The sequence below is a fragment of the Grampus griseus genome (genome assembly GCF_964374135.1).
Source record: "Grampus griseus genome assembly, chromosome: 1".
Classification (NCBI taxonomy): Eukaryota; Metazoa; Chordata; class Mammalia; order Artiodactyla; family Delphinidae; genus Grampus; species Grampus griseus.
The window spans coordinates 24,614,666-24,636,349 of NC_139017.1; the positions used below are offsets into that span (position 1 = coordinate 24,614,666).

Here is a 21,684-nt window from a genome sequence, read left to right on the forward strand (position 1 = left end):
GAAAATTTGAGGAAAACAGAAATCCAGCCTAAAGAATAATGTCCTATATCAGTTGATAAATTTGAAGCTTACCAAAAAATGAGAGGACTCTAAATACTTTTAAATTTAAACAAAACTTAAGTAAGGTTTCTTGGTTCTGAAGTAGGTAAATTTTAATGTAGCGTATCATGCAGTAGCTACCTGGGTTCTACTCTATCAGCAAACAGTAGAAATAAAAAGAAGGTTTTAACGTTCAAGGAATGGCTGCTTGCTAACAATATCTCTAGGAGAGTCAATTAAATATAATTTAATTAGAAATAGGACCCATGTGGAATCCTGTATCTAAGTGTTCCCCCTCCCTTTCTTTCTCTCCTTAAATTACCTTCTGTCAAGCAACTATGTTACCCTCTAGTCAAATGTTTGTTTCTGATTTCAACTGCCTGTGATCCTTTACTTATTTCTCACCGAACACTTAAAAAAAATTAACTTGCCACAGTGATTTTCATAATTATGTGCTTCTACTTTTTTGGTAGATTTTCTTATAAACTGCTGTCTTCTCCATCTGTATCACACATTTAGCATCACATGAGGTCATAATAAATTGTGCAACTGTCTACCTTCCTTTGGGCCATGTTCTAAATGTTGACCCAGAAAGAAGGAAGAGAAAAAACTCACTGTTTTAGCTTTTTGTCCTTCCCATGATCACTCAGAGGTTTAATTCTCTCTCTCATTTGTAGTCTTAAAGATATGCCAGGAATCATAAAATAGGTCAGGGAGAAGCAGAGACAATTCCATTTTCCTCTGTGCATGGCTTAAAAGTATACCAATGTTTCTCAAACTTTACTGAACATAAAAAGTGTTTGAAAATCTTGCTAAAATAGAGATTCATGGGTCTGATCCCCAGAAGCTCTGATTCTAAGGCCCATGAATTTTCGTTTCTGAAGCTCCCAGGGATGCTGATGCTGATCTGAACTGCACTACATCATACTCATTATTTGGGTAGATCTAGCTTCCTTTCCATAAGAATTTGATTTCCTACATACTTAGAAATGAACTGCCACTGTCTGAAGTTTCATTTCGTAGTTTACTGGATAGGGTTCAGGATGATAATGGCTTATCTCTCAATCTGTCGTGAAAGTCAATAAGGTTAGGAGGAAAAAGAAATCACACAAATAGGGAAATAGAGATACTTAGGATACATTCTTTCTAGAGAATATATTGGGCCATCTTTCAAAAACAATTTCAAATGAGGAAAATTTAAAAGCTAAGGGAATAAATCTTTCCTATACAAAAGTTAACATGCAGTCTCCTTTGAGAACATTTATTCTGTTTATTACTAGTGAAGAACTCAATCTTCCCTTTACTGATATATAGCTACAATAAGACAGTTATGAGATTTACTATGTATAATACGCTTGACAGACTCTAACATACGAATATTACTTGACTTGTACTTCTGTTTAATTCAAAGGAAAAAAAATTCAATGGGTTGTTTTTTTTGTTTGTTTGTTTTTTGCAACATGCTTTTCCCCCTCCCCCCAACACACAAATATTTAGATTTTGGTAAAATTAGGGCTTGTTCATGGGAGGTCAAATTTGGGTGCTTCTAGAGAGTTTTCTGGAGTGACAAATTCCCTACATCTTGTTTTCTGAGATGGTTACACTGGCGCATACAACAATTAAAACCCAGTGAAAACAACAGATTATACATTTCATTGTACGTAAATCTCAGTTTTTAAAAATGGGCAGTTCTCTAAGAAATCTGTGAATTTCTTCTTGTAATTAAGAAAAGGATACAGTCCTCCTCCTGGAAATAGGACTCTGCTATCTGTTAAAAACAAATAAAAAACAGAGGAAATTAAATTAACATTTGGATGAAAAGACAAATTTAGAAGAAACCAAGACCTTGAAATTCTCAAAGTCTTTGATATTGAACTAAGAAAACTCTTATTTAACTACATTCGCCAGTTCAGAAAAAATCAGACTGTAGGCACAGGACACATTTCTGAAGTCACTTATCTCAAGAAAAGCAAACATAGACATTCTTTGGTCCATATACAATCTCATTCTTCCTACTCTATTTCAAGTCAAAGCAAACATCACTGATTCATTAGAGTTTACAAGTAAGAACTCTAAACAATGAGGGAAATGCTACTGAGGCTTATAAAAGTATATTATGAGTGAAAGGATGACTTTATCATAAATTAAAAAGTTGAAATATGTCATGTCACATGAAATCTTAAAACCTATTCATTTCATTTCTGTTTCACAAACTACCTCATGGGACACTGATTTTTCATTCTTTTTTGATATTTCAGAAAAGGACAGACCAAGTGCTAATAGTTGAGCAATGATCTTTGGAATATATACAAAGTGCTGCACAGTATAAAGGGCAATGGATGGGAGGGTGGGGTCCAGAGACTCATGATCTGGACTCAGTTGAGGCTTATCACTTAGCAGATTCATTCTAGGGCATCTCTAAATTTAAAAATTCTTTGATTCTAAAAACTTTGGGATCTTTTATTTAGATCTTCATTTAGATATAGCATTTATAAATAGAATAGTAAAACTGAAAGTATTCACTGAGAAATATTTTCATAAATTGACTACTGTCATATTTAAAATATTTCATTAAGTACTTTACACTTTCAAACAGTTTCCACTGATTTTTAGTACGTCTCTAGTGAAAAAGGTATTCCATTTATAGATCACTATCTCCATTTCCCAGGTAGCTGCCAAGGCAAAGAGCAATAAAGCACTTGTCAAACCTATAAGCTAGCAATAAAAAGGAATGGTCTTTCCCAAAACCCACAGTGGAAAAAGGATAGTTTTAAAGGAAATATTTGCCTAGCTTAAAATTTATTCTATATATCTAACATTCTTCCAGGAGCAACATACAATATAGATGGACTCAATCACCTCTTTGTAAACTGTTAATCAATTAGCTTTCAGATTTCCGTGACAGTTCTAGTACCATTAAGTGCAACTAAAAAGACAGGGTCATGGGACTTCCCTGGTGGCGCAGTGGTTAAGAGTCTGCCTGCCAATGCAGGGGACACAAGTTTGAGCCCTGGTCTGGGAAGATCCCACATGCCACGGAGCAACTAAGCCCGTGCACCACAACTACTGAGCCTGCGCTCTAGAGCCAGCGAGCCACAACTACTGAGCCTGCAAGCCACAGCTACTTAAGCCTGCATGCCTAGAGCCTGTGCTCCACCACAAGAGAAGCCACTGCAATGAGAAGCCTGTGCACCGCAACGAAGAATAGACCCCACGCGCAGCAACGAAGACCCAACGCAGCCAAAAATAAATAAATTTATATATATATATATATAAAAAGACAGGGTCATGAAACCCAAGGTATCAAAAATAAAAGACATTTCCAAGGTGAAAGGGCAGCTTGAAAAATAAATATACAGATCATATCCCCTATAAAAACCTACCCCTGGCAAGTCTAGCAGGGCAAAAGAAAATGTGATTTTCTTTGATGCCCCATATGTCTAGATCTGGGAGGTAGCCTGGTATAACAGAAAAACGTGAGGTTTGAAAGTGAATAACCTGACTGCGTTCTAGTCCAAGCTTTGCCACTACCAGCTGTGTGACCCTGGACATGCTGAGTCTCAAACTCAGCTTCCTTATCTGTAAAATAGGGACAATAATACCTACAACTCTGAGACAGGGCTGCTGTAAGGACTAAGTGAGGAAACGTGCATCTAGCACAGTGCCCAGCACATAGCAGTAAGTGCTTAAAATGGTTTTCGAGTCTGACTCTGGACTAGAAGTGAGAGAGGCAGAGTAGAATTATGTGAAGAAGTAAGTTGAAAATCACTTTGGGATGGTAATAATTTTAAGGTTCTCCTGGTTTCAGGCTTCTTTTACCTACCAGAAACAAAAAGAAAGGGAATTAGGAAGGTGTAGTTTTTCGGCCATAGTCTTACAGAGTGGCTTCAAGGATCCCAGCGGAGACATATCCTGCCTGAGTCTGAGATGAGTTTCAGTATAAGCTCACTGAGCACAGAGTACAGCACTTGATCTTTTTCTTCTTACTTCTATATGAGAAACTTCTAAGTTTATGACTTCAGTTACATATTTAAAGCTAACCTGCAGTCATATTAACTAAGTCAGTGTAGGAAGATTACTCAAACCCAAAAAAAATAATTTTTAAATGGAATCTTCAAGAGTTCCAAGAGCTAAAAGTGTAAGTGTATATCTAAAGTAATCGTAGTCATTATATCAAATGGCCTTTAGCATATATTCATCCATATAATATCATGTTAAAAATAATAAAATTGTCTGGGCTTCCCTGGTGGCGCAGTGGTTGAGAGTCCACCTGCCGATGCAGGGGACACGGGTTCGTGCCCAGGTCTGGGAAGATCCCACATGCCGCGGAGCGGCTAGGCCCGTGAGCCATGGCCGCTGAGCCTGCACGGCTGGAGCCTGTGCTCTGCAACGGGAGGGGCCACAACAGTGAGAGGCCCGCGTACAGCAAAAAATAAAATAAAAATAATAATAATATAATTGTCCCCTAATTAACTCTTCCCATCCATACTTCCTTATTTCTGTTAGTGGTACTACCATTCCTTTCAACTGGATATCCTAGCCTTATGCCTGAATTATAAATTTCTTCTTTTAGCTCTTTTTTTTTTTTTTTTTTTTTGTGGTACGCGGGCCTCTCACTGCTGTGGCCTCTCCCGTTGCGGAGCACAGGCTCCGGACGCGCAGGCCCAGCGGCCATGGCTCACGGGCGCAGCTGCTCCGCGGCATGTGGGATCTTCCCAGACCCGGGCACGAACCCGTGTCCCCTGCATTGGTAGGCGGACTCTCAACCACTGCGCCACCAGTGAAGCCCTAGCTCTTATTTTTATCAAGATTACACATGTATATGGTTTAAAGAGTCAAATAGTTTTATGAGGTGTGTTAAAAAAGGCCCTACCCTTCTTGCCCTATTCTCCTTTCTTCAGGAGCAAGCACATACTTAGATTTCTCTTACCTGTTTAAAAATATATTTTTTGCTGTATCTCTAAACATTATGCTTATATTTGCTATTTCTTGATTTTTTCAGTTTTAGAAAATGAGGATTGGGTCTTTTGCTCCTCCCCATCCAAACCCTACAAACATACACGACACACACTTTCTCTCACATATTCACCTATCCCATGTTATTATATTGTAGTAACAGGTAGATAAACATTTAATGTTTACCTTATTATGAGTTAAGCCAAGTAGTAAACTCATTATTTTTCCTTTCCTGAAAACTTTTTGTTTTCCCTGGAGTTTCTTTTTTTCCCTTTTTTGTAAAAAAAAAGTTTTCCATGCACTTATCACTTATACAACTCTAAATAGTCCACCAGGAGTCTAAATCTTCCCTCAATACATTCAGATACTGCAAATATTCAGAAATAGGAAAATGATATAAAAGTTCCTCCCCAGACCCTTCTGATCTGCTCAAATAGAAGTGGTTACTCTCTCCTTTTTGGTACAAAGCTGTCATCTTAGAATCTCCCTTCACCTAGAGATTCCCTTCACCTCTCTCCTGGTAGCATCCCCAGTTTCCTATATCTCAATCTTCCTGTTCCTTGGTTTACTCCCTTGTTTTGATGGAGTACATCATCTAGCGGCTTCCTGAGAAAGGATGGAAAGGAAGTACCATAGACCCTGATGTAGGAACATTCTTGGTATATCTGACAAACTGCTAGGAGGCCAGTGTACCTGGAAAGGAGTGAACAAGAAGGAGAGTTTTAGGAATTAAGGCCTAAGAGGTAACAGGGCCAAATCATGTAGGATCTCGTAGGCCATGGTAAGGATTTTGGCTTTTACTCTGAATGCGAAGAGAAGTCAGTGGATGGCTTTGAGCAGAGAAGTAACATGATCTGACGTAACATTTTATCTGAATCACAATGACTGCTGTGTAGAGAGAAAAAAACCTAAATGGAAGTAAAGGTAAAGCAAGGAGGTTTCTACAATTAGTTTACTGCAAGAATCCAAGTGAGATTTGATAATATCTTGCACTGAGATGGTGTCAATGCAGGAGGTAAGAAGAGGTCAGAATCTGGATATATTTTGAAATAGAGTGGCAGGACTTGCTGACTGGATTTGGACGTGGGGAAAAGTGAAGGATGACTTCAAAGTATTTGGTCTCAGCAACTGGAGGGATGGAGTTGCCATTTAACAAAAGGGGGAAGACTAGGAAAGCAAAAGATTTTGGAGAAAAAAATCAAAGTTTGATTTTGGGCATCTTAAGTTTGAAATGCCCATGAGATGCCTCAGGAAGCTGGATGTTTAAGTCTGTAGTTCAGAATTGAATCCTGAAGCACTTCAATGTTTAAGAATTAGTAAAACTTGGAGGACTCAACAAATGAGCCAGAGAAGGAATGTCCAGTGAGGTAAGATATAAAAGCCAAAAGTGAGGGGTCCTAAAAGGCAAAAAAAGAAAATGCTGTAAAATAGAGTATGTGGTCAACTTGTCAGAGATTCTGATACTTCCAGTAAGATGAAAACTGAGGACTGACCACTAGATTCGTATGGGCACGCAACATGGAGGTCACACCTGGCCTTTACAATGCAACTTTGATGGAGTAGTTGGCACAAAGGCCATATTGGAGTGAGTTCAAAAGAGAACTGAGGGGCTTCCCTGGTGGCACAGTGGTTGAGAGTCCGCCTGCCGATGCAGGGGACGCGGGTTCATGCCCCGGTCCGGGAGGATCCCACATGCCGCAGAGCATCTAGGCCCGTGAGCCATGGCCGCTGAGCCTGCGCGTCCGGAGCCTGTGCTCCGCAACCGGAGAGGCCGCAACAGTGAGAGGCCCGCGTATCACCAAAAAAAAAAAAAAAAAAAAAAAGAGAACTGAGTATGGAATGTTACCTAGGTAGAATTCTTGGCCAATATATTTTAACCTGAATCAAATCATGAAGAAATAATCAGGCAGATCCTAATTATGGGACATTTTACAAGAATTCTTGAGTCTTCAGAAGTGTCAATGTTATAAAAGTATAAACAAACAAGCAAATAAAAAAAACAAAACAAAAGGCAGGGAATTGTTCTGGATTACCAAAGACTAAAGAATCTTCCCACTGTGTGCTCCTTCACTGGATCCTGGATCTGGGGAAAACTATTTATAAAGAATATTTGTGGAATAACTTGAGGGAAACAAATACAGGCTGTATGTTAAATAATATTAAACCAATGTCTCATTTCTTGGGGTTGATAATGGCATTGTAGGTTATGTAGGAGAGTATCATTGTTCTTGGGGAATTTATGCACAAGTATTGATATTTAAGGGTGAAGTGATATAATGCCTGAAACTTACTTTAAAATGTGTCAGTGGAAAATACGTGCATGGAGAGGGGCTGGGGGGTAGGAGGAAAACGAAAATCTGGCAAAATGTCAACAACTGTCAATCCAAGTGAAAGGCACAGTATGAAAGTGGGAATTACTAAATAATGAAAAGAAGAAAAACTCACTCCACTTCTCCCTGATTTGTGTCTCCCTTGGGAGGTGACAGGATATTTTGTATTCTTGGGCTGAGGAAGGCAGCCATCAGCTGACTCCTGTTGCCCTGATGTCTCAGCTTACTGCAGGCTTCAGCATCTCTTTCCAACAAGCAATGTTTGAAGTAGTGACAGAGAAATATAGTTATAATGCTTAATATTTATTTAGCTTTTATGTTAAGTGTACCAAGTACTATGTTAAGTACTTTTACCGCATTATTTCACTGAGTCCTCTACAACTTTACAGGAAAAGAAACTAAAAGCTACTTTGCTTGTTAGTGGTACAGCCAAAGCTCATACTTTAAAACCATCACTATAGGGACTTCCCTGGTGGTCCAGTGGGTAGGGCTCTGCATTCCCAATGCAGTGGGCCCCGGTTCGATCCCTGGTTGGGGAACTAGATCCCGCATGCATGCCGCCACGAAGATCCCGCATGCCACAACTAAGACCCAGCGCAGCCTAAGTAAATATATTTTTTTAAATTAAATAAATTTTTTAAAAGTGGCATTAAAAAAAAAAACTCACTATACTTTCTAAGCTCCTTTGCCAGGAGAGGACAGATTGCTGAGATATATAAGAAGCATAACATACGGGACCCAGCAAACTGACATGTTTCTGGGGGATGAAGGTAGAATTTTACTTTGAGACATAAGAAAAATAATCTTCATCTGATCAAGACTGTTATTGTCTTCCTGCCTAAAAATGTGATTTTCTACTAGATCTGCTTCAGCTGTAGGATCACCTGCCTGTAGAAAAGAGAATTCTTCCTACCTTTAATGTAATAGGCCAGTGACATAAACTGCTTGAAAAGATTTGACTACACTTGCTATTTCCATTTACTCCAAATGTCCTTTTCCCCAACTTTTTATCGAAATTCTACAGAAGAGTTCAAAGAACAGTAAAATCAACAGCCATATACCTTTTATTTAGATTCGTCAATTATTGACATTTTGCCAAATTTGCTTTCTCTGTCTTTCCCTCCCTTACATGTATTTTCCCACTGAAATATCTTAAGCTGCAGGCATTCTATCACTTCACTCCTAAGTACTACTTGCACATGTATCTCCCAAGAATAAAGATACTCTCCTACATGATCTTCAATTCCATTATCAATCTCAAGAAACCTGACACTGATGCAACAGTATTATTTAATATACAGTCCATATTCAAATTTCTCCCAAGTTGTCCCCAAAACAGATTCATTGAATGGAACTAACAAATTGTAGCCCTAGAATTATAAGGAACTTGCTTTGTGAGGGAGTCTCAGCCTCCCTACTTGTAAAGATGGTGATAATAATTACCTCTCTAGATTGTTTGGAGAATGAAATAACAGTTAATGCAAATACCCTTTACAAACTCAATCCACTGTACAAATTCAAGGAAGGCTGAAAGATTAGAAAGCTGCCTTAATATTGGTGGTTCTCAACTACAGTTCTAACTATGATAAACATATACCATATATGTCAGTAACACATTAGAGGTCAAAAAGCAGTACACATTTTCTCAAAGGCATTCTTCAAGTCCACCGAGGAGGTAACATAAAGTTGTAAGAATATATGTTTTCCTGCCTTAGGACAAAAGCTGTTTTACTTCTTAAAAATTATTCACTGCTCACTGCAAAAGTTAAATGAAACAGGAGGAGTGAAATAAAAAGTGAAGCTTTTTCCACACCCATATACAAATTATTTTCATTTTAAAAGAAAATAAAACACAGCTCATAAATATCTTAATCTTTTTGGAATTATCTCCTGTGTATCTTCCTCATCACTGTCCTATAGATCTCCCAGTCTCCAGGCTCTCCATCTTCTAGCTTACCCTCCCAATCATCAAAAGAGTTATTTTTCTAAAATTCAAATTATGGCACCTGCATAATTAAAAGCTCTCAGCCTCGGGCTTCCCTGGTGGCACAGTGGTTAAGAATCTGCCTGCCAATGCAGGGAACACGGGTTCGAACCCTGGTCCAGGAAGATCCCACATGCTGCGGAGCAACTAAGCATGTGCGCCACAACTACCGAGCCCACATGACACAACTACTGAAGCCCGTGTGCCTAGAGCCCATGCTCCCCAACAAAGAGAAGCCACCTCAATGAGAAGCCCATGCACCGCAATGAAGAGTAGCCCCGGCTCGCCACAACTGCAGAAAGCCCGCACACAGCAACGAAGACCCAAAGCAGCCAAAAATAAATAAATAAAATAAATTTAAAAAAAAAAGGCTCTCAGCCTCTAAAAGTAAGCCCTTAATGGCACAAGCTACCCAGTCTTAATTCCTGTCTCTTTTACATCTTAATCTTCAACAACATCCCTGTCTTTGCAGGGACTGTTCTCTCTTTCTGTACCAGCTCACTTTGTTCATCTAGTGAGAGCCTAAACATCCTGCAAAACCCAGCTCAAGAATCACCTTTTTTTCCCCTGATGTCCAAAGGACAAAGTTAATCATGCATTTTGTGCTTCTGCTGAACCTTAAACACGTATCTACTCTAATGCTTTGTACAGACTTCTACAATTAGTTATCTACAAACTGTTTCTCCTATTCCACAGTGCCTCTCTTAAGGACATGCTCTGTTACATAATCTGTTTCCCTAGCGTCTAGCTTAGTTTTTGGTACCTTGTTGGTACTTTAATTAAGCACTCACTACATTCACTCTTATTTGTACACAGCTTACTCACTAAGCAAAAGAAGTTAGCAACAGTATGAACTATAGATTGATGATCCAAGCCAATGTGTGGCCACGAGTCAGTGATATGCCAAATTTCCTACCAGTCACTGATCCAGGGTCACCTCCTCTTGGACTCACCAATGACAGGTGGGGTAAAATCAATTACAGAGAATAGGATTTTAGATTATTACAAATATTGGTCCCAGAATTTCAGTGAGGCTGAAAGTGAAGTGTTTAACATGATACCTGATGAAGGCAAAGGGGAAGTGCTCTTGAATCCAACTGCTCAACTTCACCACGTATAAGTGAGAACAGAGATTGCAGAACCAGCTTCGGGGCTTCTAGTTGATCATTAGCATTTACTTCTGCAGATTCTTCATCACTAACAGCATGTATGGCTGCATGTAATATATTTTCTTGCATAAAGGGTGTGGTATCTCCTGAAGAAAGTCCTTTGAGAGGTAAATAAAATGCCTATGTTAGGATAAATTTCCATCATGGTAAACACCTTAAAACAATTATGCCTGTTAATCATAAAATTTTCAAATAAAGCTAATCACATAAAAAAAACCCCAAACCCACAGAAACCACAAGTTATTCTCCTCAATAAATTAAGATTGTGCTGACATCTGATTGTTTCTATTAGCGATTAGTTAATAGAAGCAATTCTATTAGATCTATATAACTTTTTTATTTATATTATAAATTAAGAATATAATTTATATTCTTAATTAAGAATTATAATTAAGAATATAAAAAAAGATCTAAAGAAAAGTAGGTTAAAATCTGACCAAAAACTTGATTCTCCCAAAGGAAAAACGAATTAACTATAATCTGAAGTCATGTCTTACGCAAAATTAAAGAACTACATGGGAAGGTAAATGTGTTTATCATATGAAAGGCTAAAGAAGTTAAGCCTTCCTCTCTAAACTCTTGGTCTGATAACTTTAGAACTACTTCTGGATCCCAGCAGAGCAGAAGGAATTCAGATGTCCAGAGCTAATGGCCACAGAAGCTTTTTTCCTAATAAAAAGAAGTAACACAAACTTGGGGGAAAAAAATCAGTGAATAAATCCTTGGCCCACAGCTCCTGAAATGACACACCAAAGTTTTAAACTTTAAATGTTACACATTATAACTTCACCCTTCACTGAAATCTCAGCATCAGTTCTAATTTTCATATTGAAATTGAATAGACTGTCTGCATCTGTACATACCTTTAGCTAGTCCGGCTTGGAAAGGATCTTTCTCAGTAATTTAGCGTGTGCATACCATGACTGAAGTTGCCTCCTGCCAGCCCTCTAGAGCAGGGGTCCCTAACCCGTGAGCTGCAGACCTATAGCAGTCCGAGGCCTGTTAGGAACCGGGCCGCACAGCAGGAGGTGAGTGATGGGCAAGCAAGCGAAGCTTCATCTGCCACTCCCCATCGCTCCCCATCGCTCGTGTTACTGCCTGAAACACCACCCCCCCCAACCCTGGAAAAACTGTCTTCCACGAAACCGGTCCCTGGTGCCAAAAAGGTTGGGGAGTTTGCCCAGAACCCTGTCTTCTACTGCCTTCTAAATAAATCCACTGCTCTAGCCAAGCTGGCCAATTCTGTATCTCCCTAGTATTAATACTCTGCACCTTTCTGAGCAATTACAAATCCTAACAGTTAAAAAATTTTCCTCCCTGGACGTCCCTGGCTGTCCAGTGGTTGAGACTCTGCACTTCCAATGCAAGGGGCTCAGCTTCGATCCCTGGTTAGGGAACTAAGATCCCACATGCCGCACAGTGTGGCCAAGAAAATTAAAAAAGAAAAAAATTTCCTCCCATCTGTCTAGTTAAGTTCTACCCTAAAAAATTCATATATTTCTCTATAACATGAGCCTGAAGTAAACTTACTTTCCTCTAAATCCTATATATGGTCTATGGAAAGTCCGCTAGGGCTTTGCATTATAGTGTATTATAGTGACTGGTGAAGGATCGTATTACAGTGACTGGTGAAGGGTCGTATCTTTATTAGATCATAACTCCTACAGCACAGGGATTAATTTACTTACTATAGTATTGCAGTTATATCCAGTAGCGTATTCAGCATTAAAATTCCAAGTGTTGTGCTTTCTACAGATAATCACCTACAGTGATTCCTTATATTTTAGAAAATTCTCTTCTATAAATTTTATGTCGTTTGGACTCTGGAAGTACAAGGCCTAGAGATGGCCTGCCATTTTATTTTGCAGGAACAGTATTTGTGAAAACACGGATGATTCTTCTGCCTTCTAATTTTCTAACCACAATGGTAGTAGTGCCAATGTAGGAACATAAGCTTTGTATAGAGAACTACAAAGAGACTAAGAGAAATACTGTTTTCTTTCCTTTTTCTCCAGCCACACTACTGTGCCCAAGTTATTTAATTTCATATAGACTGTGATAAGGCTAACCTCTCAAATTCTATACTTCTTTTCATTAAATTCTTCCCACATAATTATCAAATATTACTCCATATTTCCTCTTTGAAAAATTGAATTTTATAATGCTCATTTTCTGTAGAGGGAATTTAAATAAAACCCTTGAAGGATATGGCCAAAGAAGGGCAGGATTTTCCAAAGTAAGGATAAAGGACAGAATTTATGACTCCATTATCTAAAGGAAGTCTAAAAAGGGTCCTGTTAAATAATGGAAATGAAAACACGCCATATGATTACCTCAGTTATTTAGACAGTATAGATGCATAATGGTCACAGTTCCTGCTAGATCCATTTTCTAAGTTATTTTATTTACTTATTAAAATTTTTTTCTTCCAGTTTTATTGAGATGTACTTGACATACAGCACTGTATAACTTTCAGGTGTACAGCCTAACAATTTGACTTACATAAAACACGAAATGAATCCCACAATAAGTTTATTTCATATAGATAAAACATTAAAGAAATAGAAAAAAATGTTCTTGTGATGAGAACCCTTAGGATTTACTCTCTTAACAACTTTCACATATAACATAACACATAACATTACATACATAACACATAACATAATTTCACACATAACATTAATTATATTTATCATGTTATACACTACATCCCTAGTAATTGCTTATCCTGTAATTGGAAGTTTGTACCTTTTGACCACCTTCACCCAATTCCCCTTCCCACCACCCCACAACTCTGGTAACCACAAATCTGATCTTTCTCTATGAGTTTGTTTGTTTATGAAGTATAATTGACCTGCAATACTGTTAGTTCCTGGTATACAACCTAGTGATTCAATATTTCTATATATTTCAAAGTGATCACCATGATACGTCTCATTGTCATCTGTCATCATTACAAAGATATCACGTAGTTATTGACTATATTCCCCACACTGTACATTTCATACCTGTGACTCATTTATTTTGTAACTGAAAATTTGTACCTCTTAATCTCCCTCACCTATTTCTCTCCTCCTCCCATCCCATTCCCCTCTGTCAACCACCTGTTTGTTCTATGACTGTTTCTCTTTAGTTATGTTTGTTCACTTATTTAGTTTTTTAGATGACACATGTAACTGAAATCATACAGTATTTGTCTTTCTCTGACTTATTTCACTAAGCATAACACTCTCCAGGTCCATCCATGTTATCACAAATGGCAAGATGCCAATCTTTTTCATGGCTCAGTAATATTCCACTGTATATGCATGTATCTGTGTGCGTGTGTGTGTGTGTGTATAGAACACATCATCTTTATCCATTCATCTACTGATGGGCACTTAGCTTGCTTCCATATCGTGGCTATTATAAATAATGCTGCAATAGACACAGGGGTGCATGTATCATTTTGAATTACTGTTTATCTTTCCTTCAGATAAATACCCAGGAGTGGAACTGCTGGATCATATGGTAGTTCTACTTTTGCTTTTTTGAGGACTCTCCATACTATTTTCACATAGTGACTGCTCCTATTTACATTCCCACCAACAGAGCAGAAGGGTTCCCGTTTCTCCATGTCCTCACCAACACCTGCTATTTGTTGTCTTTTTGATACAAGCCATTCAAACGGGTATGAAGTGATATCTCGCTGTGGTCTTCATTTGCATTTCCCTGACGATTAGTGACGTTCAGCATCTTTTCTTTCTTTCTTTTTTAAAAAAGCAGAATAGTACTGTATACTCCTCATTTGTGTATCAGAAAAAAGAATGCAAGGAGATCATACCCTAAGATCTGAGCTAGTGCTCGGTGCCAGAACTTTAAAATATTTCTGGAAAGATATCCAAGAAATTCCCCTATAGAGAAGGGAAATGAGGAATCAAGATTCTGGTCAGGGAGGAGGACTTACATTTCAGTTGTTTGTTTTTTTTGAATTTTATTTATTTTTTTATACAGCAGGTTCTTATTATCCATTTTATACATATTAGTGTATACACGTCAATCCCAATCTCCCAGTTCATCCCAACACCACCACCCCACCACTACTTTCCTCCCTTGGTGTCCATACATTTGTTCTCTACATCTGTGTCTCTATTTCTGCCCTGCAAACCAGTTCATCTGTACCATTTTTCTAGGTTCCACATATATGCATTAATATACTTGTTTTTCTCCTTCTGACTTACTTCACTCTGTATGACAGTCTCTAGATACATCCACGTCTCTACAAATGACCCAATTTCACTCCATTTGATGGTTGAGTAATATTCCATTGTGTATATATATATATATATATATATATATATATATATATATATATATAAAACATCTTCTTTACCCATTCATCTGTAGATGGGCATTTAGCTTGCTTCCATGATCTGGCTACTGTAAATAGTGCTGCAATGAACATTCAGGTGCATGTGTTTTTTGTTTTTTATTTTTTGCAGTACACGGGCCTCACTGTTGTGGCCTCTCCTGTTGCGGAGCACAGGCTCCGGACGCGCAGGCTCAGCGGCCATGGCTCACGGACCCAGGCGCTCCGTGGCACGTGGGATCCTCCTGGACCGGGGCACGAACCCGTGTTCCCTGCATCGGCAGGCGGACTCTCAACCACTGCACCGCCAGGGAAGCCCACATGTGTCTTTTGGAATTATGGTTTCCTCTGGGTATATGCCCAGTAGTAGGACTGCTGGGTCATATGGTAATTCTATTTTTAGTTTTTTAAGGAACCTCCATACTGTTCTCCATAGTGGCTGTATCAATTTACATTCTCACAGTGCAAGAGGGTCCCCTTTTCTCCACACCCTCTCCAGCATTTGCTGTTTGTAGATTTTCTGATGATGCCCATTCTAACTGGTGTGAGGTGATGATACCTCATTGTAATTTTTTTTTAAATGCTTGGCTTTTTTTGTTTGTTTGTTTTTGTTTATTTATTTTTGGCTGTGTTGGGTCTTCATTTCTGTGCGAGGGCTTTCTCTAGTTGTGGCAAGCTGGGGGGGGGCACTCTTCATCGCGGTGCGCGGGCCTCTCACTATCACGGCCTCTCTTGTTGCGGAGCACAGGCTCCAGACGTGCAGGCTCAGTAGTTGTGGCTCACGGGCCCAGCCGCTCTGCGGCATGTGGGATCTTCCCAGACCAGGGCTCGAATGCGCGTGTCCCCTGCATTAGCAGGCAGATTCTCAACCACTGCGCCACCAGGGAAGCCCCTCATTGTAGTTTTGATTTGCATTTCTCTAATAATTAGTGATGCTGAGCAGCTTTTCATGTGCTTCTTGGCCATCTGTATGTCTAATTTGGAGAAATGCCTATTTAGGTCTTCTGCCCATTTTTAGATTGGTTTGTTTCTTTTTTTAATATTGAGCTGTATGAGCTGTTTGTATATTTTGGAGATTAACCCTTTGTCTGTTGATTCGCTTGCAAATATTTTCTCCCATAGTGAGGGCTGTCTTTTCATCTTGTTTGTAGATTGCTTTGTAAAAGGTTTTAAGTTTCATTAGGTCCCATTTGTTTATTTTTGTTTTTATTTCCATTACTCTAGGAGGTGGATCAAAACAGATCTTGCTGTGACTTATGTCAAACAGTGTTCTTCTTGTTTTCCTCCAAGAGTTTTATAGTGTCCAGTCTTACATTTAGGTCTCGAATCCATTTTGAGTTTATTTTTGTGTATGGTGTTAGGGAGCGTTCTAATTTCATTCTTTTACATGTAGCTGTCCAGTTTTCCCAGCAACACTTATTGAAGAAACTGTCTTTTCTCCATTGTATAACCTTGCATCCTTTGTCATAGATTAGGTGACCACAGGTGCGTGGGTTTATCTCTGGGCTTTCTATCCTGTTCCATTGATCTATATATTTCTGTTTCTGTGCCAGTACCATATTGTCTCGATGACTGTAGCATTGTAGTATAGTTTGAAGTCAGGGAGTCTGATTCCTCCAGCTCTGTTTTCTTCCCTGAAGACTGCATTGGCTATTCGGGGTCTTTTGTGTCTCCATACAATTTTCAGATTTTTTGTTCTAGTTCTGTAAAAAATGCCACTGGAAATTTGATAGGGATTGCATTGAATCTGTAGATTACTTTGTGTCGTATAGTCATTCTTGCAATATTGATTCTTCCAATCCAAGAACGTGGTATATCTCTCCATCTGTTTGTATCATCTTTAATTTCTTTCATCAGTGTATTTTAGTTTTCTGCATACAGGTCTTTTGTCTCCCTAGGTAGGTTTATTCCTAGGTACTTTATTCTTTTTGTTGCAATGGTAAATGGGAGTGTTTCCTTAATTTCTCTTTCAGATTTTTCATCATTAGTGTATAGGTATGCAAGATATTTCTCTGCATTAATTTTGTATCCTGCAACTTTACCAAATTCATTGATTAGCTCTAGTAGTTTTCTGGTGGCATCTTTAGGACTCTCTATGTATAGTATCATGTCATCTGCAAACAGTGACAGTTTTACTTCTTATTTCCAATCTGTATTCCTTTTATTTCTTTTTCTTCTCTGATTGCTGTGGCTAGGACTTCCAAAACTATGTTGAATAATAGTGGTGAGAGAGGACATCCTTGTTTTGTTCCTGATCTTAGAGGAAATGCTTTCAGTTTTTCACCACTGAGAATGATGTTGGCTGTGGGGTTGTCGTATATGGCCTTTATTACGTTGAGGTAGGATCCCTCCATGCCCACTTTCTGAAGAGTTTTTATTATAAATGGGTGTTGAATTTTGTCAAAAGCTTTTTCTGCATCTATTGAGATGATCAAATGGTTTTTATTATTCAATTTGTTAATATTGTGTATCACATTGATTGATTTGCATATATTGAAGAATCCTTGCATCCCTGGGATAAACCCCACTTGATCATGGTGTATGATCCTTTTAATGTGCTGTTGGATTCTGATTGCTAGTATTTTGTTGAGAATTTTTGCATCTATATTCATCAGTGATATTGGTCTGTAATTTTCTTTTTCTGTAGTATCTTTGTCTGGTTTTGCTATAAGGGTGATGGTGGCCTCATTGAATGAGTTTCACAGTGCTCCTTCCTCTGCAATTTTCTGGAAGAGTTTGAGAAGTATGGGTGTTAGCTCTTCTCTAAATGTTTGACAGAATTCACCTGTGAAGTCATCTGGTCCTGGACTTTTGCTTTTTGGAAGATTTTTAATCATAGTTTCAATTTCATTACTTGTATTGGTCTGTTCATATTTTCTATTTCTTCCAGGCTCAGCCTTGGAAGGTTATATCTTTCTAAGAATTTGTCCATTTCTTCCAGGTTGTCCATTTTATTGGCATAGAGTTGCTTGTAGTAGTCTCTTAGAATGCTTTGTATTCCTGCGGTGTCTGTTGTAACTTCTTTTTCATTTCTAATTTTATTGATTTGAGTCCTGTCCCTCTTCTTCTTCATGAGTCTGGCTAATGGTTTATCAATTTTGTTTACTTTCTCAAAGAACCGGCTTTTAGTTTTATTGATCTTTGCTATTGTTTTCTTTGTTTCTATTTTATTTATTTCTGCTCTGATCTTTATGATTTCTTTCCTTCTACTAACTTTGGGTTTTGTTTGTTCTTCTTTCTCTAGTTCCTTTAGGTTTAAGGTTAGATTGTTCGAGAGTTTTCTTGTTACTTGAGGTAGGCTTGTACTGCTATAAACTTCCCTCTTAGAACTGTTTTGGCTTCATCCCACAGGTTTTGCATCATTGTGTTTTCGTTGTCATTTGTCTCTAGGTATTTTTTGATTTACTCTTTGATTTCTCCAGTGATCTCTTGGTTATTTAGTAATGTACTGTTTAGCCTCCATGTGTTTGTTTTTTTAACTTTTTTTTTCCTGTAATTGATTTCTAATCTCACAACTTTGTGGCAGGAAAAGATGCTTGAGATGATTTCAATTTTCTTAAATTTACTGAGGCTTGATTTGTGACCCAAGACATGACGCATCCTGGAGAATGTTCTGTGAGCACTTGAGAAGAAAGTGTAATCTGCTGTTTTTGGATGGAATGTCCTATAAATATCAATTAAATCTATCTGGTCTATTGTGTCATTTAAAGCTTCTGTTTCCTTATTTATTTTCATTTTGGATGATCTGTCCATTGGTGTAAGTGAGGTGTTAAAGTCCCCCGCTATTATTGTCTTACTGTTGATTCCCTCTTTTATAGCTGTTAGCAGTTGCCTTATGTATTGAGGTGCTCCTATGTTGGTTGCATATATATTTATAATGGTCATATCTTCTTCTTGGAATGGTCCCTAGATCATTATGTAGTGTCCTTCCTTGTCTCTTGTAACATTCTTTATTTTAAAGTCTATTTTATCTGACATGAGTATTGCTTCTCCAGCTTTCTTTTGATTTCCATTTGCATGGAATATCTTTTTCCATCCCCTCACTTTCAGTCTGTATGTGTCCCTAGGTCTGAAGTGGGTCTCTTGTAGACAGCATATATATGGGTCTTGTTTTTGTATCCATTCAGAAAGTCTATGTTCTTTGGTTGGAGCATTTAATCCATTCACATTTAAGGTAATTATCGATATGTATGTTTCTATTACCATTTTCTTAATTGTTATGGGTTTGTTTTTGTAGGTCCTTTTCTTCTCTTTTGTTTCTCACTTAGAGAAGTTCCTTTAGCATTTGTTGTAGAGCTGGTTTGGTGGTGCTGAATTCTCTTAGCTTTCGCTTGTCTGTAAAGCTTTTGATTTCTCCATTGAATCTGAATGGGATCCTTGTCAGGGAGAGTAATCTTGGTTGTAGGTTCTTCCCTTTCATCACTTTAAATATATCATGCCACTCTCCTCTGGCCTGTAGAGTTTCTGCTGAGAAATCTGCCGTTAATCTTATGGGTGTTCCCTTGTATGTTATTTGTCGTTTTTCTCTTGTTGCTTTCAATGATTTTTCTTTGTCTTTAATTTTTGTCAATTTGATTGCTATGTGTCTTGGCCTGTTTCTCCTTGGGTTTATCCTGTATGGGACTCGCTGCGCTTCCTGGACTTGGGTGGCTATTTCCTTTCCCATGTTAGGGAAGTTTTCGACTATAATCTCTTGAAATATTTTCTCGGGTCCTTTCTCTCTCTCTTCTCCTTCTGGGACCCCTATAATGCGAATGTTGTTGCATTTAATGTTGTCCCAGAGGTCTCTTTGGCTTTCTTCATTTCTTTTCATTCTTTCTTCTTTATTCTGTTCCGTGGCGGTGAATTCCACCATTCTGTCTTTCAGGTCTCTTATCCGTTCTGCTGCCTCAATTATGCTGCTCTTGATTCCTTCTAGTGTAGTTTTCATTTCAGTTATTGTATTGTTCATCTCTGTTTGTTTGTTCTTTAATTCTTCTAGGTGTTTGTTCTTTAATTCTTCTAGGTCTTTGTTAAACATTTCCTGCATCTTCTCGATCTCTGCCTCCATTGTTTTTCTGAGGTCCTGGATCATCTTCACTATCATTATTCTGAATTCTTTTTCTGGAAGGTTGCCTATCTCCACTTAATTTAGTTGTTTTTCTGGGGTTTTATCTTGTTCCTTCATCTGGTACATAGCCCTCTGCCTTTTCATGTTGTCTATTTCTGTGAATGTGGTTTTTGTTCCACAAGCTGCAGGATTGTAGTTCTTTTTGCTTCTGCTGTCTGCCCTCCTGTGGATTAGGCTAACTAAGAGGCTTGTGAAAGTTTCCTGATGGGAGGGACTGGTAGTGGGTAGAGCTGGGTGTTGCTCTGGTGGGCAGAGCTCAGTCTTGAGCATCTTTTTATGTGACTGTTGGCCATCTGTACATCTTCTTTGGAAAAATGTCTACTCAGGTCCTCTGCCCATTTTTTAACTGCGTTGTCTGGTTTTTTGATATCACATTGTATGAGTTCTTTGTATATTTTGGATATTAACCCCTTCTCAAATATATAATTTGGAAATATTTTCTGCCATTCAGTAGTCAGCCTTTTTGTTTTGTTGACAGTTTCCTTCACTGTGCAAAAGCTTTTTAGTTTGACTTACTTATTTTTGCTTTTGTTTCCCTTCCCTGCAGAAACATATCCAAAGAACTATTGCTAAGACCAATGACAAAGAGTGTACTGCCTATGTTTTCTTCTAGTTTTATGGTTTCAGGTCTTTCATTTAGGTCTTTAATCCATTTTGAGTTTATTTTTGTGGTGTGAGGAAGTGGCTCAGTTTGATTCTTTCATGTAGCTGTCCCGTTTTCCAAACCCTATTTATTTAAGAGGTTAAATTTTCCCCATTGTATATTCTTGCCTCCTTTGTCTTTAATTGTCCATATAAGTGTGGGCTCATTTCTGGGCTCTCTATTTTGTTCCAGTGGTATATGCATCTATTTTTGTGCCAGTAGCATATTGTTTTGATTACTGTAGATTTGTAGAACAGCTTGAAATGAGTGAGCATGATACCTCCAGCTTGTTTCTTCTTTCATAAGATTGTTTTGGCTATTCAGTCTTTTGTGCTTCCATACAAATTTTAGATTTATTTGCTGTATTTCTATGAAAAATGCCATTGGTATTTTGATAGGGATTGCACTGAATCTGTAGATTGCTTTGGGTACTACAGTCATTTTAACAATATTCTTCCAATCCATGAGCATGGTATATCTTTCAATCTGTGTTATCTGTAGTTTTTTTCATCAGTGTTGTAGCTTTCTTAGTGCAGGTCTTTTACCTCCTTAGTTATATTTACTTATTGTATTCTTTTTGAGAAAATTGTAAATGGGGTTGTTTTCTTAATTTCACTTTCTGATAGTTTGTTGTTAGTATATAGAAACACAACAGATTTTGTGTACTAATTTTTCATCCTGCAACTCTGCCAAATTCATTGATGAGTTCTAATAGTTTTTTGGTGGCATCATTAGGATTTTCTATGCTTAGTTATCATGTCATCTGCAAACAGTGACAGTTTTATTTCTTCCTTTCCCATTTGGATTCCTTTTCTTTTTCTCGTCTGATGGAAGACTTCGAATACTATGTTGAATAAAAGTGACAAAGGTGGGCATCCTTGTCTTGTTCTTGATCTCAGAGAGACTGCTTTCAGCTTTTCACAGTTGAGTATAACAGTAGCTGTGGGCTTGTCATGTATGGCCTTTATTATGCTGAGGTATATTCCCTCTATACCCAATTTGTGGAGAGTTTTTACCATTAATTGGTGTCGGATTTTGTCAAAAGCTTTTTCTGCATCTATTGAGATGATCATATGATTTTTATTCTTCATTTTGTTAATGTAAT

At 38.1% G+C, this 21,684-nt stretch overlaps 1 protein-coding gene across 4 annotated transcripts in view; it reads right to left on the bottom strand.

Moving 5' to 3' along the window:
* Positions 1-21,684, bottom strand: part of CNST (consortin, connexin sorting protein) — a 115,848-nt gene that overhangs the window by 38,044 nt on the left and 56,120 nt on the right. For all 4 annotated transcript variants that reach the window (XR_014296596.1, XM_082652500.1, XM_082652499.1 and 1 more), the window contains 2 exons: positions 10,371-10,576; positions 1,777-1,807 (listed from right to left, as the gene is read on the bottom strand). Coding sequence is in view for 3 of the 4 variants with exons in the window: in XM_082652499.1 (XP_082508625.1) it covers positions 1,777-1,807; positions 10,371-10,576 (237 nt within the window). In the remaining variant the exon portion in view is untranslated. The remainder of the gene's footprint in view (positions 1-1,776; positions 1,808-10,370; positions 10,577-21,684) is intronic.